Source organism: Nomascus leucogenys, chromosome 18 (assembly GCF_006542625.1).
Source record: "Nomascus leucogenys isolate Asia chromosome 18, Asia_NLE_v1, whole genome shotgun sequence".
In the NCBI taxonomy this organism is placed as follows: Eukaryota; Metazoa; Chordata; class Mammalia; order Primates; family Hylobatidae; genus Nomascus; species Nomascus leucogenys.
In genome coordinates, this window is record NC_044398.1 from 24,123,382 (window position 1) to 24,136,978 (window position 13,597).

Here is a 13,597-nt window from a genome sequence, read left to right on the forward strand (position 1 = left end):
AAGTGCTGGGATTACAGGAGTGAGCCACCGTGCCTGGCCATGCCTGGCTAATTTTTGTATTTTTAGTAGAGATGGGGTTTTGCCAGGTTGGCCAGGTTGGTCTTGAACTCCTGGCCTCAGGTGATCCATCTGCCTTGGCCTCCCAAAGTGCTGGGATTACAGGTGTGAGCCACCATGCCTGGCCTGACTTTATTTAAAACGTGGTTTAAATTATTTATTTATTTATTTATTTTGAGACGGAGTCTCGCTCTGTCACCCAGGCTGGCATGCAGTGGTGCGATCTCGGCTCACTGCAACCCCTGCCTCCCAGGCTCAAGCAATTCTCCTGCCTTAACCTCCCAAGTAGCTGAGGTTACGGGAATGTGCTGCCACACCTGGCTAATTTTTTGTAATTTTAGTAGAGACAGGGTTTTACCATGTTGGCCAGGCTGGTCTCAAACTCTCAGGTGATCCACCTGCCTTGGCTTCCAAAAGTGCTGGGATTACAGGCGTGAGCCACCATGACCTGCCAAATTTTTTATTTTTCTTTTTATTTTTCATTTTTTTGAGATGGGAGTTTCTTTTTTTTTTTTGAGACAAAGTCCTTCTCTGTCCCCCAGGCTGGAGTGCAGTGGCATGATCTCGGCTCACTGCAAGCTCTGCCTCCCGGGTTCACGCCATTCTCCTGCCTCAGCCTCCTGAGTAGCTGGGACTACAGGCGCCTGCCAACACGCCCGGCTAATTTTTTGTATTTTTAGTGGAGACGGGGTTTCACCGTGTTACCCAGGATGGTCTTGATCTCCTGACCTCGTGATCTGCCTGCCTCGGCCTCTCAAAGTGCTGGGATTACAGGCTTGAGCCACTGCGCCTGGCCAGTGGGAGTTTCACTCTTGTTGCCCAGGCTGGAGTGCAATAGCGTGATCTCGGCTCACTGCAACCTTTGCCTCCTGGGTTCAAGTGATTCTCCTGCCTCAGCCTCCTGAGTAGCTAGGATTACAGGAATGCGCCACCATGCCCGGCTAAGTTTGTATTTTTAGTAGAGATGGGGTTTCTCCATGTTGGTCAGGCTGGTCTCGAACTTCCAGCCTCAGGTGATCCACCCGCCTCGGCCTCCCAAAGTGCTGGGATTATAGGTGTGAGCCACCACGCCCGGCCAAATTTTTTATTTTTAATGACATGGTCTTGCTCTGTCACCCAGGCTGAAGTGCAGCGGTATGATCATAGTTCACTGTAACTTTGAACTCTAGGCTCAAGCAATGTTCCTTCTTCAGCCTCCTGAGTAGATAGAACTATAGGCATGTGCCACTATGCTTGGCTAGTTTTTTAATATTTTTGTAGAGATAAGGTCTTGCTATGTTTTGTGGTCTCAAACTCCTGGCCTCAAGTGATCCTCTCAAAGTGTTGAGATTAAAGGCGTGAGCCACCACTCCTGGCTTGAACTTTTAAAATACACAAATGCCTAATAATAAAGTTGAAACTTGTTCCATAATTGAAACTGAAACACAAATCTAGTTTCTAATTTTCTAGCCATAGGCTTATGAAAAATAAAGGGGCAGTGGTGAAGTCTGGCATGGGTAAAGACATTTTATGAAGGATGGGGAGAAAGAAACATAGAGTGAAAACATTGGAATTATTTCACCTCATAAAATAATCATTTAACTAGGTTATCCTCTAAGTTGGTAATTTCTGGGCTTTTTTGAGTTTCCTTTTCATGATTATTTATTTGGATTCATAATTATTTACCTTCCTTTTACCCTCCTAAAGCCTTGGCCTTTAGAGCTTTTCTCCCCATAAACTAAATAAACATAGTTTGCTATTGAGAAAACTCAATATAATATAAATTTGTTTGGAATTCATACAGATGAACTCATCCATAGTGATAATGAAGTTCTAAAAGATTTTAATAGAATTTTATGGTATGGACATTAGGAAAACTTGGAATAGGATGAGACACTCATGAAACATCATGAGATAATTGGGATACACAGGGTCTACATACAAACAGGGCTCAGAAACACTCCTCTACATGCAGTGCACCATTATACCTGGTCTCCAATATTAGTGCAATAGACATAAGAATGCAGATCTTATTTATTTTATTTTATTTTATTTTATTTTATTTTTTTAAGACGGAGTTTTGCTCTTATTGCCCAGGCTGGAGTGCAATAGCATGATCTCGGCTCACTGCAACTTCTGCCTCTTGGGTTCAAGCGATTCTCCTGCCTCAGCCTCTTGAGTACCTGGGATTACAGGCATGCGCCACCATGCCTGGCTAATTTTTGTATTTTAATAGAGACGGGGTTTCACCATGTTGGTCAGGCTGGTCTTGAACTCCTGACCTCAGGTGATCTGCCTGCTGCGGCCTCCCAAAGTGCTGGGATTACGCGTGTGAGCCACTGCGCCTGGCCAAGAATGCAGATCTTAAAGGCGTGGTTCTTAACCTTTTTTGGACCAAGATCACTTCTATCATCTGATGAAAACATTCATCCGTACCTAAAAAGATGCATATAAACACGCCCATACAATATTATGTATAATTTCTAGAGGTTCATGGATTCCCTGCAGGCCTGGAAGCTCCAGGAATTTCAGGTTGAGTCTCTATGTTGAAGGGGAAAGAAACAGCTTAAATAAATGTGATCTCATTGAGTTCAGTGAATCTTTTCTCCTGCTGAGAAGCAGTCTCCTCTGTCATGAGCATGGCAAGAACTTTGCAAAAAGGACAAAAAGAAGTTTTGTTCTCATTCGGAGAAATGCCAGTGCAGTTTGATAGGATTCTTGGCTCTTTTGATTTCTCACTTTTGTGTCTTTTGTCTGCAGCCTTTTCCCAGTGTGGTAGCCAGTTTTCACTTGGAATTCTCAAATACACAGTTGTATGTGTTTAGAGAAAGATGAGTATGAGCAAGAGAATGAGGTAGTTATTGTAGGGGTTCCACCATTAATCTGTAAAGAGAAAAGGCTAGAACAGTGAAGGGTAACAATGGGCCTGCTTCACAGTGGAGCCTGCAATATCCTTTCCTGATGAAAGATTAGAAAGTTATCTCCCTGTAGTCCTTTCTTAAGTGTACCCAGCTGTTTAATATTTTAGTGGCTGAAATGCAGTAACAATTTCTTCTTGATATTCTATCAGTCACACAGGGTTTCTAGGTTGCTAGTATATATTTTTACCCCCATGGGACTCAATAAAATCTTTTTATTTTGAATGAAAAAACTGTGTAGCCCATAAATAGTTTTACTTTTTCACAGTTGGACTCTTTTTTAAAAAAAAATAATTTCTAAATTTCCAGCCTCAGAGAAGTTATTATTTTGTAATATACAGTTGGACTCTTTTAACAAAAAGATCTCTCATCATGAAGTAGTAGATTTGAAGAAAAAAAGCAAATTAAATCCTAAAGACTATGTTTCCTAAAAGTCTTCCCCTCTTCTGCCACATAAAAGGGAGGCCTCAACTTCAAGGAAAAAGTGTATATATACCTTTTATATACCCGGCAATAAATGAATGAATTCATTACCTCAAGTTTTGGTATAGATGAAAAACAGAAGAATTTTAAAAAGATGCTAGATAGGCTGGGCATGGTGGCTCACACCTGTAATCCCAGCGCTTTGGGAGGGTGAGGCTGGTGGATCTCTTGAGGTCAGAAGTTCAAGACCAGCCTGGCCAACATTGTGAAACCCCCGTCTCTACTAAAAATACAAAAATTAGCCAGGCATGGTGGCACATGCCTGTAATCTCAGCTACTCGGGAGGCCGAGGCAGGAGAATTGCTTGAACTACTTGAGAGGCTGAGGTAGGATAATTTTGGCTCATTGCAACCACTGCCTCCCAAGATCGTGCCACTTCATTCCGGCCTGGACAACAGTGAGACTCCGTCTCAAAAAAAATAAAAAAACCCACAGAGGCTAGATAGATGAATGACAGATCAATACTATTATGAAGGGAAGCAAAGGTATTTTGGAGTTTATCCTAAAAATAGAAGTTCTGATTAGGATAATCAGCCATGCCATTCTACCAAATGGTAAAGTTACTGCCCCTATCACTGAGTTTACCAGGCTGCTTGGATTAAAACAATCTGGATTGTAAAATGAGGGCAAATAATACTTTGTGACTTGGAAAGTAAATAAGGAAAACAAGTAAATAGGGAAAGTAAATAGAGAAACAAGTTTCCATGAACTCATATTTTTGGTAGTAATAGCATATCATTTCTGAGAGAGGAAAATAGTGAAATCAGTTCTTTAGGAACTTGATGGGAAACAGTCGTTTCCTATCACCATGTGCTCAGTATTAGCTAGTTTCGATTATTTATATATTTATAGATTGCCTAGGAGGAAGGTAGGCATTTAAGATTATCATTAGGTTCATTATAAAAATCATGATAATTCAGTAATAATGGTAGATTTTTATTGCCAGTGTTTTCAAGTATATTATTTTGATGCTTGAAGCCACTCCATAAGATAAGTGGGGAAAATGTATTACCTACCTTCATTATATGTTACCTTCACTGTATAAGTTAGAAAATAGAAACCCAGGGAGGTTAAACACCATAAACAAGGTTCCACAGGTACCAAGAGTTAAGATTTGAACACAGATCTGCTTGTTCCCAGTCTGGTACACTTTCATTAACACTATGCATGCTGCCTCCTGAAACATTTTGAATGTATACTTGCCCATAAGAAGACAATTTAATGGACTATTTATTTCAGAAGCACACATTACTATGGTAACAAAGCCCTCCCTAGCAATAAGATCACCAGCACATTTTCCCACTGAAGTTTAGATTTGATTATGTAATCACTACCAAGAGGAGAATAATTATCAAAATTTGCTGGTCTGGTCTTCAAAGTGGTTATGCAGTTCCGTGAAGCTAATGTGCATTTTTATTTATTTATTTATTTTTTTTGATACGGAGTCTCGCTCTGTCACCCAGGCTGGAGAGCAGTGGCGCAATCTCGGCTCACTGCAAGCTCCGCCTCCCGGGTTCACGCCATTCTCCTGCCTCAGTCTCTCCGAGTAGCTGGGACTACAGGCGCCCACCACCTCGCCCGGCTAATTTTTTGTATTTTTAGTAGAGACGGGGTTTCACCGTGGTCTCGATCTCCTGACCTCGTGATCCGCCCGCCTCGGCCTCCCAAAGTGCTGGGATTACAAGCGTGAGCCACCGCGCCCGGCCTAATGTGCATTTTTAAAAGAAAAAGTACGTGATTTGGGCGTCTTGCTTTGTTTATGTCTGTTTTCTTGTGTTGTCCCAGATTTACTGGGGAAAAGGAAAAAGCCAAGCATGTTCACAAAAACCACATGTACTATTGGGAATGTATTTGGGAATATTTTGTCATTATTTGAGGGTGTACAATGACAGCATGTGTCTGTTTTGAGCAGAGGACAAGGATCCTCACCGGTGGCCATGCAGAAAGCTCAGCAGGTATCTCAGGGTCTGGATGTGCTCACAGCAAAAGTGGAAAATGCAGCTCGCAAGCTGGAAGCCATGACCAACTCAAAGCAGAGCATTGCAAAGAAGATTGATGCTGCTCAGGTACTGATGGTGATTTTCAGGAGGGGTGGGAAATGTTTCATAAATATCCTAAATCATAAATATCCTATCTTTCTTCTCTGTCTCTTATCATTTACTGTGGTTGGATAATGGTTTCTAAGTAATGAGTGACTTCCAGCACTTACCAATGTTAACACCTCCTTTACCATCACAGGTTTAGACAAATGTTTATCTATATTTTGAAATAAAGATCTTAATTTACAGCACTTCAGTTAGGTAAAAGTAAGCTCTCAGAGTACCAAGGGAATCCTAGTTGCTGATATAGATTGCAGTACATTGAAACTATTCCTTGTCCTAGAATTCACAACTCTTGGGTCATTGTAATGTTTAGGGGTTAAAGTTTTCCGATACTGCTCTACTGTAAAATGATTTTCAAGCATTTCACAAAAATACATGTTTGAGGAACTGAGGAACTAATAAGGTGTGGTTAATTCAGAGATGAGATAAAGCTTGGGAAAATATTTTATGCTAATTGGCGTAAAAAATTTGATTTTAAAAAGATGAGAGATTGAGTTCATCTTAGATAAATCTAAGAACCTCTGTACGATAAAAAAAGATCAGAATTATAAAAATGATTACTGGTGTATTACTTTTGAAATCCTTCTTCTGGCCTTGTTAAGTTTAGTAGAATGGCGTGTGTGAGTAGATCACAGTGTGCTGCTTCTCCGTTTCTGTGTGTAGAACTGGCTTGCAGATCCAAATGGTGGACCGGAAGGAGAAGAGCAGATTCGAGGTGCTTTGGCTGAAGCTCGGAAAATAGCAGAATTATGTGATGATCCTAAAGAAAGAGATGACATTCTACGTTCCCTTGGGGAAATATCTGCTCTGACTTCTAAATTAGCAGATCTACGAAGACAGTATGTATTTAACCCTTACATTGCCTTTTCATATCTTTTCTTCTCTCCCTTTCTCTCTCCCTTCCCTCTCCCTATCTTTCTTTCTTCCCCCAAGAACATACATATTTCAATTCCCCTAGGTTAAATGCACTTATGCTGCTCTTCCACTATATTCTCATTAATTCTAGGTCAGATATTAATTTGTTGTATCAGTGATCTAACTGAGGTTTAATGATTTATTGCTGGTCACATAGTTATAAATTGATAAATTTAGGATGCTAAGAACTCCTTTTTTGAGATGCTTTTTAAATTTCTAAACTAGGGCTTTCTTTGATACATCATGTTTATGACCTATCTGTTTCCCACACATAAGAGGAAAATAATTTTTGTGGCTAGCTATGAAAAGACTCCTATGTGTATATGGAAGGGAAGAAGCATAAGAATGTACTTTCCTCCTTACCCAGCAATGATATTTTGTAAGTAGCAAGTATAGGAGATACTTAAATTACATTTCCTGGATGATTTTTCTTGTAACAACAGCCTCCCCACAGCCTCCTCTCTTAAAGGCTCTCATGGCACCTACTTTGATGATATGGAAAAGGGGTATTTCCTCTTTTTTTTTAATTTTTAATTTTTTTTTTTTTTTGAAATAGGGTCTCAGTCTACCACCCACCCTGGAGTGCAGTGACATGACTGTGCCTCACTGCAGCTTTGAACTCCCAGGCTCAAGCCATCCTTCCACCTCAGCCTCCGGAGTAGCTGGGACTACAGGCACATGCCAGCATGCCTGGCTAATTTTTTTATTTTTTGTAGAGACGGGGTGTCGCTATGTTGTCAGGACTGGTCTCAAACTCAAGGGCTCAAGCTATCCTCCCACTTCAGCTTTCCAAAGTATTGGGATTACAGGCGTGAGCCACTGCACCTAACTGCTTTCTTCTTTCAGTAGATATTTTTCACTCTTAAGAAAAAAACCCCTGCAGCACATGCTAAAATAACACTAAGGAAGGGTTTAATGTCAAATGTAAAAGTTGCTCTCTATACTCTTAGGACCTAATGTAAGTCCATATACATACTAGGTACTCTTTAATGTTTCTTAATGATGAAGAGGTAATGAATGGTAATGGTGCTAACAGCAGACCTTCATGTGTGGTCATTCATGCCATCGTTACTTAATACTATAGCACACACATAAACATACATCTATGTAACCTCTTGCCAGGAGTAGCTACTATCAGAATCATGTTAAAGACCCTCTTTGTTCAACTTTATAAAGGAGAATGTTATAAAAATTTAGAATCATAAAGGAACTCTTAAGAGAGTATCTAAGCTGGGCATGGTAGCTCAGGCCTGTAATCCCAACACTTGGGGAGGCTAAGGGTGTGCGGATCACTTGAGGTCAGGAGTTCAAGACCAGCCTGCCAGCCTGGCCAACATGGTGAAACCCTGTCTCTACTAAAAAAATACAAAAATTAGCTAGGCCTGGTGGTGGGTGCCTGTAATCCCAGCTACTCAGAGGCTGAGGCAAGAGAATAGCTTGAACCCAGGAAGTGGAGGTTGCATTGAGCTAGGATTGTGCCACTGCACTCCAGCCTAGGTGACAGAGTGAGACTCTGTCTCAGGAAAAAAAAAAAAAAAAAAAAAAAAAGAGAGAGAGATAGAGTATCTAAATTAGCTGTTCTGGCGGATGGGCTATTATTTTTATTTATGTATTTTATTTATTTTTGAGACGGCATCTCGCTCTGTTACCAGGCTGGAGTGCAGTGGCGCAATCTTGGCTCACTGCATCCTCCGCTTGCCAAGTTCAAGTGATTCTCCAGCCTCAGCCTCCCGAGTAGCTGGGACTACAGGCGCGCACCACCACGCCCAGCTAAATTTTTGTATTTTTGGTAGAGATGGGGTTTCACCATGTTGTCCAGGATGGTCTCGATCTCTTGACCTCGTGATCCACCCGCCTCAGCCTCCCAAGTCCTGGGATTACAGGCGTGAACCACCATACCTAGCCTATTATTTTTATTTTTACAGATGAGACAGATAAAGTTAGCCTGAAAGTTACCTTTCTATGGCTGAGAGGATCTGAGATGGAAAATGAGTCAGATTCTTTGTATTTTTATAATGGTTAGAATTTGAAGTCTTTGGAGTAAGGTTTTGGGGGCAGTTTTTTTCTTTGTGATATAATTGTGGTTGTCTTTTTATTTCTATGTTGATACTTGGTTGAGGTTCTTTGGTTGGAAGGACCTGGTCAAGTAAAAAGTAGAGGATTATTGAAAATAGAGGCACCTCATCAAACCTAATAGCTTGAACGTGGCCAGATTTTGGGTAACTGGAAGCCCCTCCCTCCACCTCTTAGTCGCTGTGTGGGATCCTCTGTGTCTGTTTCACCCTGTGTGTTGACTTAGTTTATTTATCTGGGGGTTTTGTCTCCGGCTATGAGCTACTGTGGCCCAGGCTTAATCACTTTCCAGCTCCAGATCCCATCACTGGTTGACTATGAAGTGTTTTTGAAGTATGGGCCCAGGATTACCTGCCTGAGAATCATCTGAGAAGGTCGTTAAAAATGCAGGCCCCTTGACCCCACCCCAGACATACTTAATTGGAATCTCTTTTGATGGTATTTAAAAATAAGATTTCCAGTGACTTTTATCCACACTGGACTTTGAGAACCCCCAGAATCTAATTGAGTGCCTTGCCTGACTGTGGGTATGTTGTCCTTGAGGTAGATAACCACCCAGTTTAATCAGTTATGGAAAGGACTGGGGATTATGTGATACCAAATGTATAGTAGTTTATGAATGAAGGCTGGGCACGGTGGCTCATGCCTGTAATCCTAGCACTTTGGGAGGCTGACGTGGGCAGATCACCCGAGATCAGGAGTTCAAGACCAGCCCAGTCAACATGGTGAAAACCCGTTTCTATTAAAAATAGAGAAATTAGCTGGGTGTGGTGGTGGGCACCTATAATACTCAGGAGGCTGAGACAAAAGAATGGCTTGAACCCGAGAGGCAGAGGTTGCAGTGAGCCGAGATCATGCCACTGCACTCCAGCCTGGGCAACATAGCGAGACTCCATCTCAAAACAAAACAAAAAAAGAGTGGCGACTCTGAAGTCACAGTGCTGGGTTTGAATCCTGACTCTATCAAAGTAAATAATGGGACATTGGGCAAGTTATCCCACCTCATACCTCCATTTTGTTTCTTTAATAATGAGGATAATATTGTTATTTACATCATAGGGTTGTTGTAAGGATTAAATAATATAAGACAACTGCTTATGGCCGGGTGTGGTAGGTCATGCCTGTAATCCCAGCACAGGACTTTGGGAGGCCCAGGTGGTAGGGTCACTTAAGCCCAGGAGTTAAGGACCAGCTTGGGAAACGTCGGGAGAATGTTTCCTATCTCTCCAAAATATATTTTTTTAAATTAGCCAGGTGTGGTGGTGCATGCCTGTAGTCCCAGCTACCTGGAAGGCTGAGGCAGGAGGATTGCTGCAGTGAGCCCTGGGAGGTCAAGCCTGCTGTGAGCCATGATCTCACCACTGCATTCCAGGCGGGGTGATGGAGCAAAACCCCTCTCAAAACAAAAAACAAACAACAACAAAAAATTGCTTGCAATAGTACCTGGCAGAATTAGGACTCAAAAGATAGTACTACTACTAGTTCCACTATAACTACTTCAGCTGCTCCTACAACAAACATGGCTGCCTGGGCCCACCCAGTTCCAGGGGAAACTAGTGTTTTTGGAGGTGGCAGGCAGAGGGTGCAGCTAACCTAGTGATGATTGATTGAGCTCAGCTAACCAAATGATTGATTTGAGCTTTATTGATGCAAACTCATATTTAATGTCTTAACTAGGACAAAATAATCTGAATGTAAATTATTAATTTCTTATGTAAGGGCCAAATAAATAAACCACTCCTTTCAAACCAAATTAATAGTAATCAGGAGCAATTTGTCATCCTATTAGCATTTGTCATTAGCAGCTATGTGATCTCAATGTAAATAGTGTTTATGTGTGACAGGATGGCTGTCTTTTTCTCTGTAGGGGGAAAGGAGATTCTCCAGAGGCTCGAGCCTTGGCCAAACAGGTGGCCACGGCCCTTCAGAACCTGCAGACCAAAACCAACCGGGCTGTGGCCAACAGCAGACCCGCCAAAGCAGCTGTACACCTTGAGGGCAAGATTGAGCAAGCACAGCGGTGGATTGATAATCCCACAGTGGATGACCGTGGAGTCGGTAAGGGCAGCAGTGCACTAAACCCTCATTAAATTGGTCTCAGTGCTAATAAGCAAGTTGTTGATAAAGGTCCTGTAACATCTGTAATTAGGTAAGGGTTCTTTAGCTGCTGGTAAGTAACTGTGATTCCATTTCCAAATGCAGCCAGTAAAATTCCTGTGATGTAATCAAGAAGCGGGCCAGGCATGGTGGCTCATGTTTGTAATCCCAGTGCTTTGGGAGGGTAAGGTGGGAGGATCACTTGCGCCCAGGAGTTTGAGACCAGCCAAGCAACATAGCAAGACCCTCTCTGTACAAAAATAAAAGAGTAAAGAATTGGCTGGACATAGTGATGCTCACCTGTAGTCACACCTTTCCAGCTACTTGGGAGGCTGAGGTGGGAGGATCGCTTGAGACCAGGAGTTCCAGGCTGTAGTGAGCTATGATCACACCACTGCATTCTAACCTCAGTGACAGAGACCACGTCTCTTTAAAAACAAAACAAAACAAAAAACAAAATTCTAAGTTAGTTATACCCAGTGTTGTGAGGAGTTGGAGAATTGGGCACATGTATAATTTACTGGAGAAATAAATTAGTACAAACTTTCTAAATTTGGTATTAGATGTCAAGAGCTTTAAACAAAGTTCATACCCATTGACTCAGGAAATTAAGGGTTTTTTTCTGAGAAATAATTAGAGATCTTTCTAAGAAGTTGCATATAGGAATATATGTATACAGCATAAATGTTTAATAATAACTGACTTGTGAAATAATTATTGTTAATATGATAAAATATTACATAGATTTTAGATCATGATTTTAAAAGATAGTGAAATAAAAATAAAGTGTTAAATAAAAAGAACTGGCTGGGTGTGGTGGCTCACCCCTGTAATCCCAGCACTTTGGGAGGCCGAGGCGGGTGGATCGCCTGAGCTCAGGGATTTGAGACCAGCCTGGGCAACATAGTGAGACCCTGTCTCTCTAAAAAGACCAATTAGCCAGATATGGTGGTGCACACTTGTAGTTCCAGCTACTCGAGAGGCTGTGGTGGGAGGGATTACTTGAGCCGGGAGGTCAAGCCTGCAGTGAGCTGTTGTTGTGCCACTGCACTCCAGCTTGGGTGATAGAGCAAGACGCTACACCACACTACACCACAGAATGGCATTGCAATTGTCTCCTCTGGGTCTTGTAAGTTTCATTGTTTCTCTCTTGGTCCAGGTCAGGCTGCCATCCGGGGGCTTGTGGCCGAAGGGCATCGCCTGGCTAATGTTATGATGGGGCCTTATCGGCAAGATCTTCTCGCCAAGTGTGACCGAGTGGACCAGCTGACAGCCCAGCTGGCTGACCTGGCTGCCAGAGGGGAAGGGGAGAGTCCTCAGGCGCGAGCACTTGCATCTCAGCTCCAAGACTCCTTAAAGGTAGAAGTTAGGAGCACGTATCATTTTACTTTTTATGCTTCCTATTATTGAAAGACGAGGGAAGGAAGAGAGAGTTTTGAAAAATACATAATTTCTGGGGTCTAGGGAAAATGAAAAGAGTGTGACCAAAGTTATAAGGAAATCTAGAGCTTATTAGGAAAAAGCTTGCTGGTATATAGTAGCAACTAAATTTGTGTTTTCCAAATTCCACTCAGTCAAGAGCCCTTTCATGATTTTTGCTCTATCCACATATCATCTGTACTTTTATTTAGCCAATATTTTTCTTAAAATGGACTTCTTTTTTTTTTTTTTTTAATGGACTTCTTTTTAAAACTTAAGTTTATTTAAGAGAAAACTCTGTGGGCTGGGCATGGTGGTACATGCTTGTAATCCCAGCTACTTGGGAGGCTGAGGCGGGAGAATCACCTGAACCTGGGAGGCAGAGGTTGAAGATCACGTCACTGCACTCCAGCCTGGGTGACAGGGCAAGACTCCGTTTCAAATTAATAAATAAATAAATAAGTGAAAGAAAACTTTGTAATAATCCTGAAATCTTGGGTTTGATAAGCTAGTTGTATTTTTTCTATTATCCTTTAAAAGAAACAATTATTAAAGTAAAAACATTTGCCCATGTAACACCTAAAATTATCTCAGGTATCACTAGCTAGTTTATGCCGCCCACCTTGTGAAACAATGAGGGTGATGGAGACTTCTTTGTATAAATCCAGAAAACTTAAATTGGATTAAATGTGATGACTATGAAAAAGAGCTTGTTCATGGCTTCTAAGAATGCTCTTATTTAGACCCATGTTGAGAAATTGATACAGATATTTGTTATTGTTTTTCTAGAAAACTTAATTGAAGGAACCTGGATTAAAAAATTCCCATTCTTGATTTCTTTCCTCTTAAGACAATAAATTGCTCAGAAATTTGGCACTACATCCACCAAACAATCCTTACAGTTACTGTGATCATTAACCGGCAATGGTGTGGAACTCTAGCCCATCTCTGGGCCTTCTTTGGGCTCAACCTCATGATTCTCAGTATCATTTCATGGAGGCCACCAAGAAAGGAAGTAGGGTTCCTTGATTGAGTGGAACAATCTCTAGGGACATGTGGGTCATGTCTTATTTCTACTACACCACTAATGTCTTACAGGGCAGGATTCATAAATTACACCTGTTCTGTGCTAGCTCAGTGCTTTGTACACAGTTAACAAATAAATATTTATTGAATGAAAGACTGAATAGATGAATGAATGTCAGTGAAGTAAGGGCATTAGTAGATATGCTTTGAGGATATATCTGGACATTTTCGTATGTAAACAATGTTTTTAAGGATCTAAAAGCTCGGATGCAGGAGGCCATGACTCAGGAAGTGTCAGATGTTTTCAGCGATACCACAACTCCCATCAAGCTGTTGGCAGTGGCAGCCACGGCGCCTCCTGATGCGCCTAACAGGGAAGAGGTGGGTATCTGAGGTCTTCCATTTTTCTGTCGGCCTGTGCTATAGGTATATGTAAAGGTGAAATGTGATTACAGTGGACATCAGGATCAGTGGTTGGGAAACTGTAGATGAAGGGTGGAAGACCAGAACAGGGAAAGCCCTACCACC

The 13,597-nt window shown here is 41.7% G+C and overlaps 1 protein-coding gene across 2 annotated transcripts in view; it reads left to right on the top strand.

Annotated features, from left to right (window-relative positions):
• The window catches only part of VCL (vinculin), a 128,095-nt gene that overhangs the window by 92,142 nt on the left and 22,356 nt on the right, over positions 1-13,597 (top strand). For both annotated transcript variants that reach the window (XM_030799034.1, XM_030799033.1), the window contains exons 9-13: positions 5,350-5,503; positions 6,203-6,378; positions 10,395-10,585; positions 11,784-11,983; positions 13,322-13,450. In XM_030799034.1, coding sequence (XP_030654894.1) covers positions 5,350-5,503; positions 6,203-6,378; positions 10,395-10,585; positions 11,784-11,983; positions 13,322-13,450 — 850 coding nt within the window. The remainder of the gene's footprint in view (positions 1-5,349; positions 5,504-6,202; positions 6,379-10,394; positions 10,586-11,783; positions 11,984-13,321; positions 13,451-13,597) is intronic.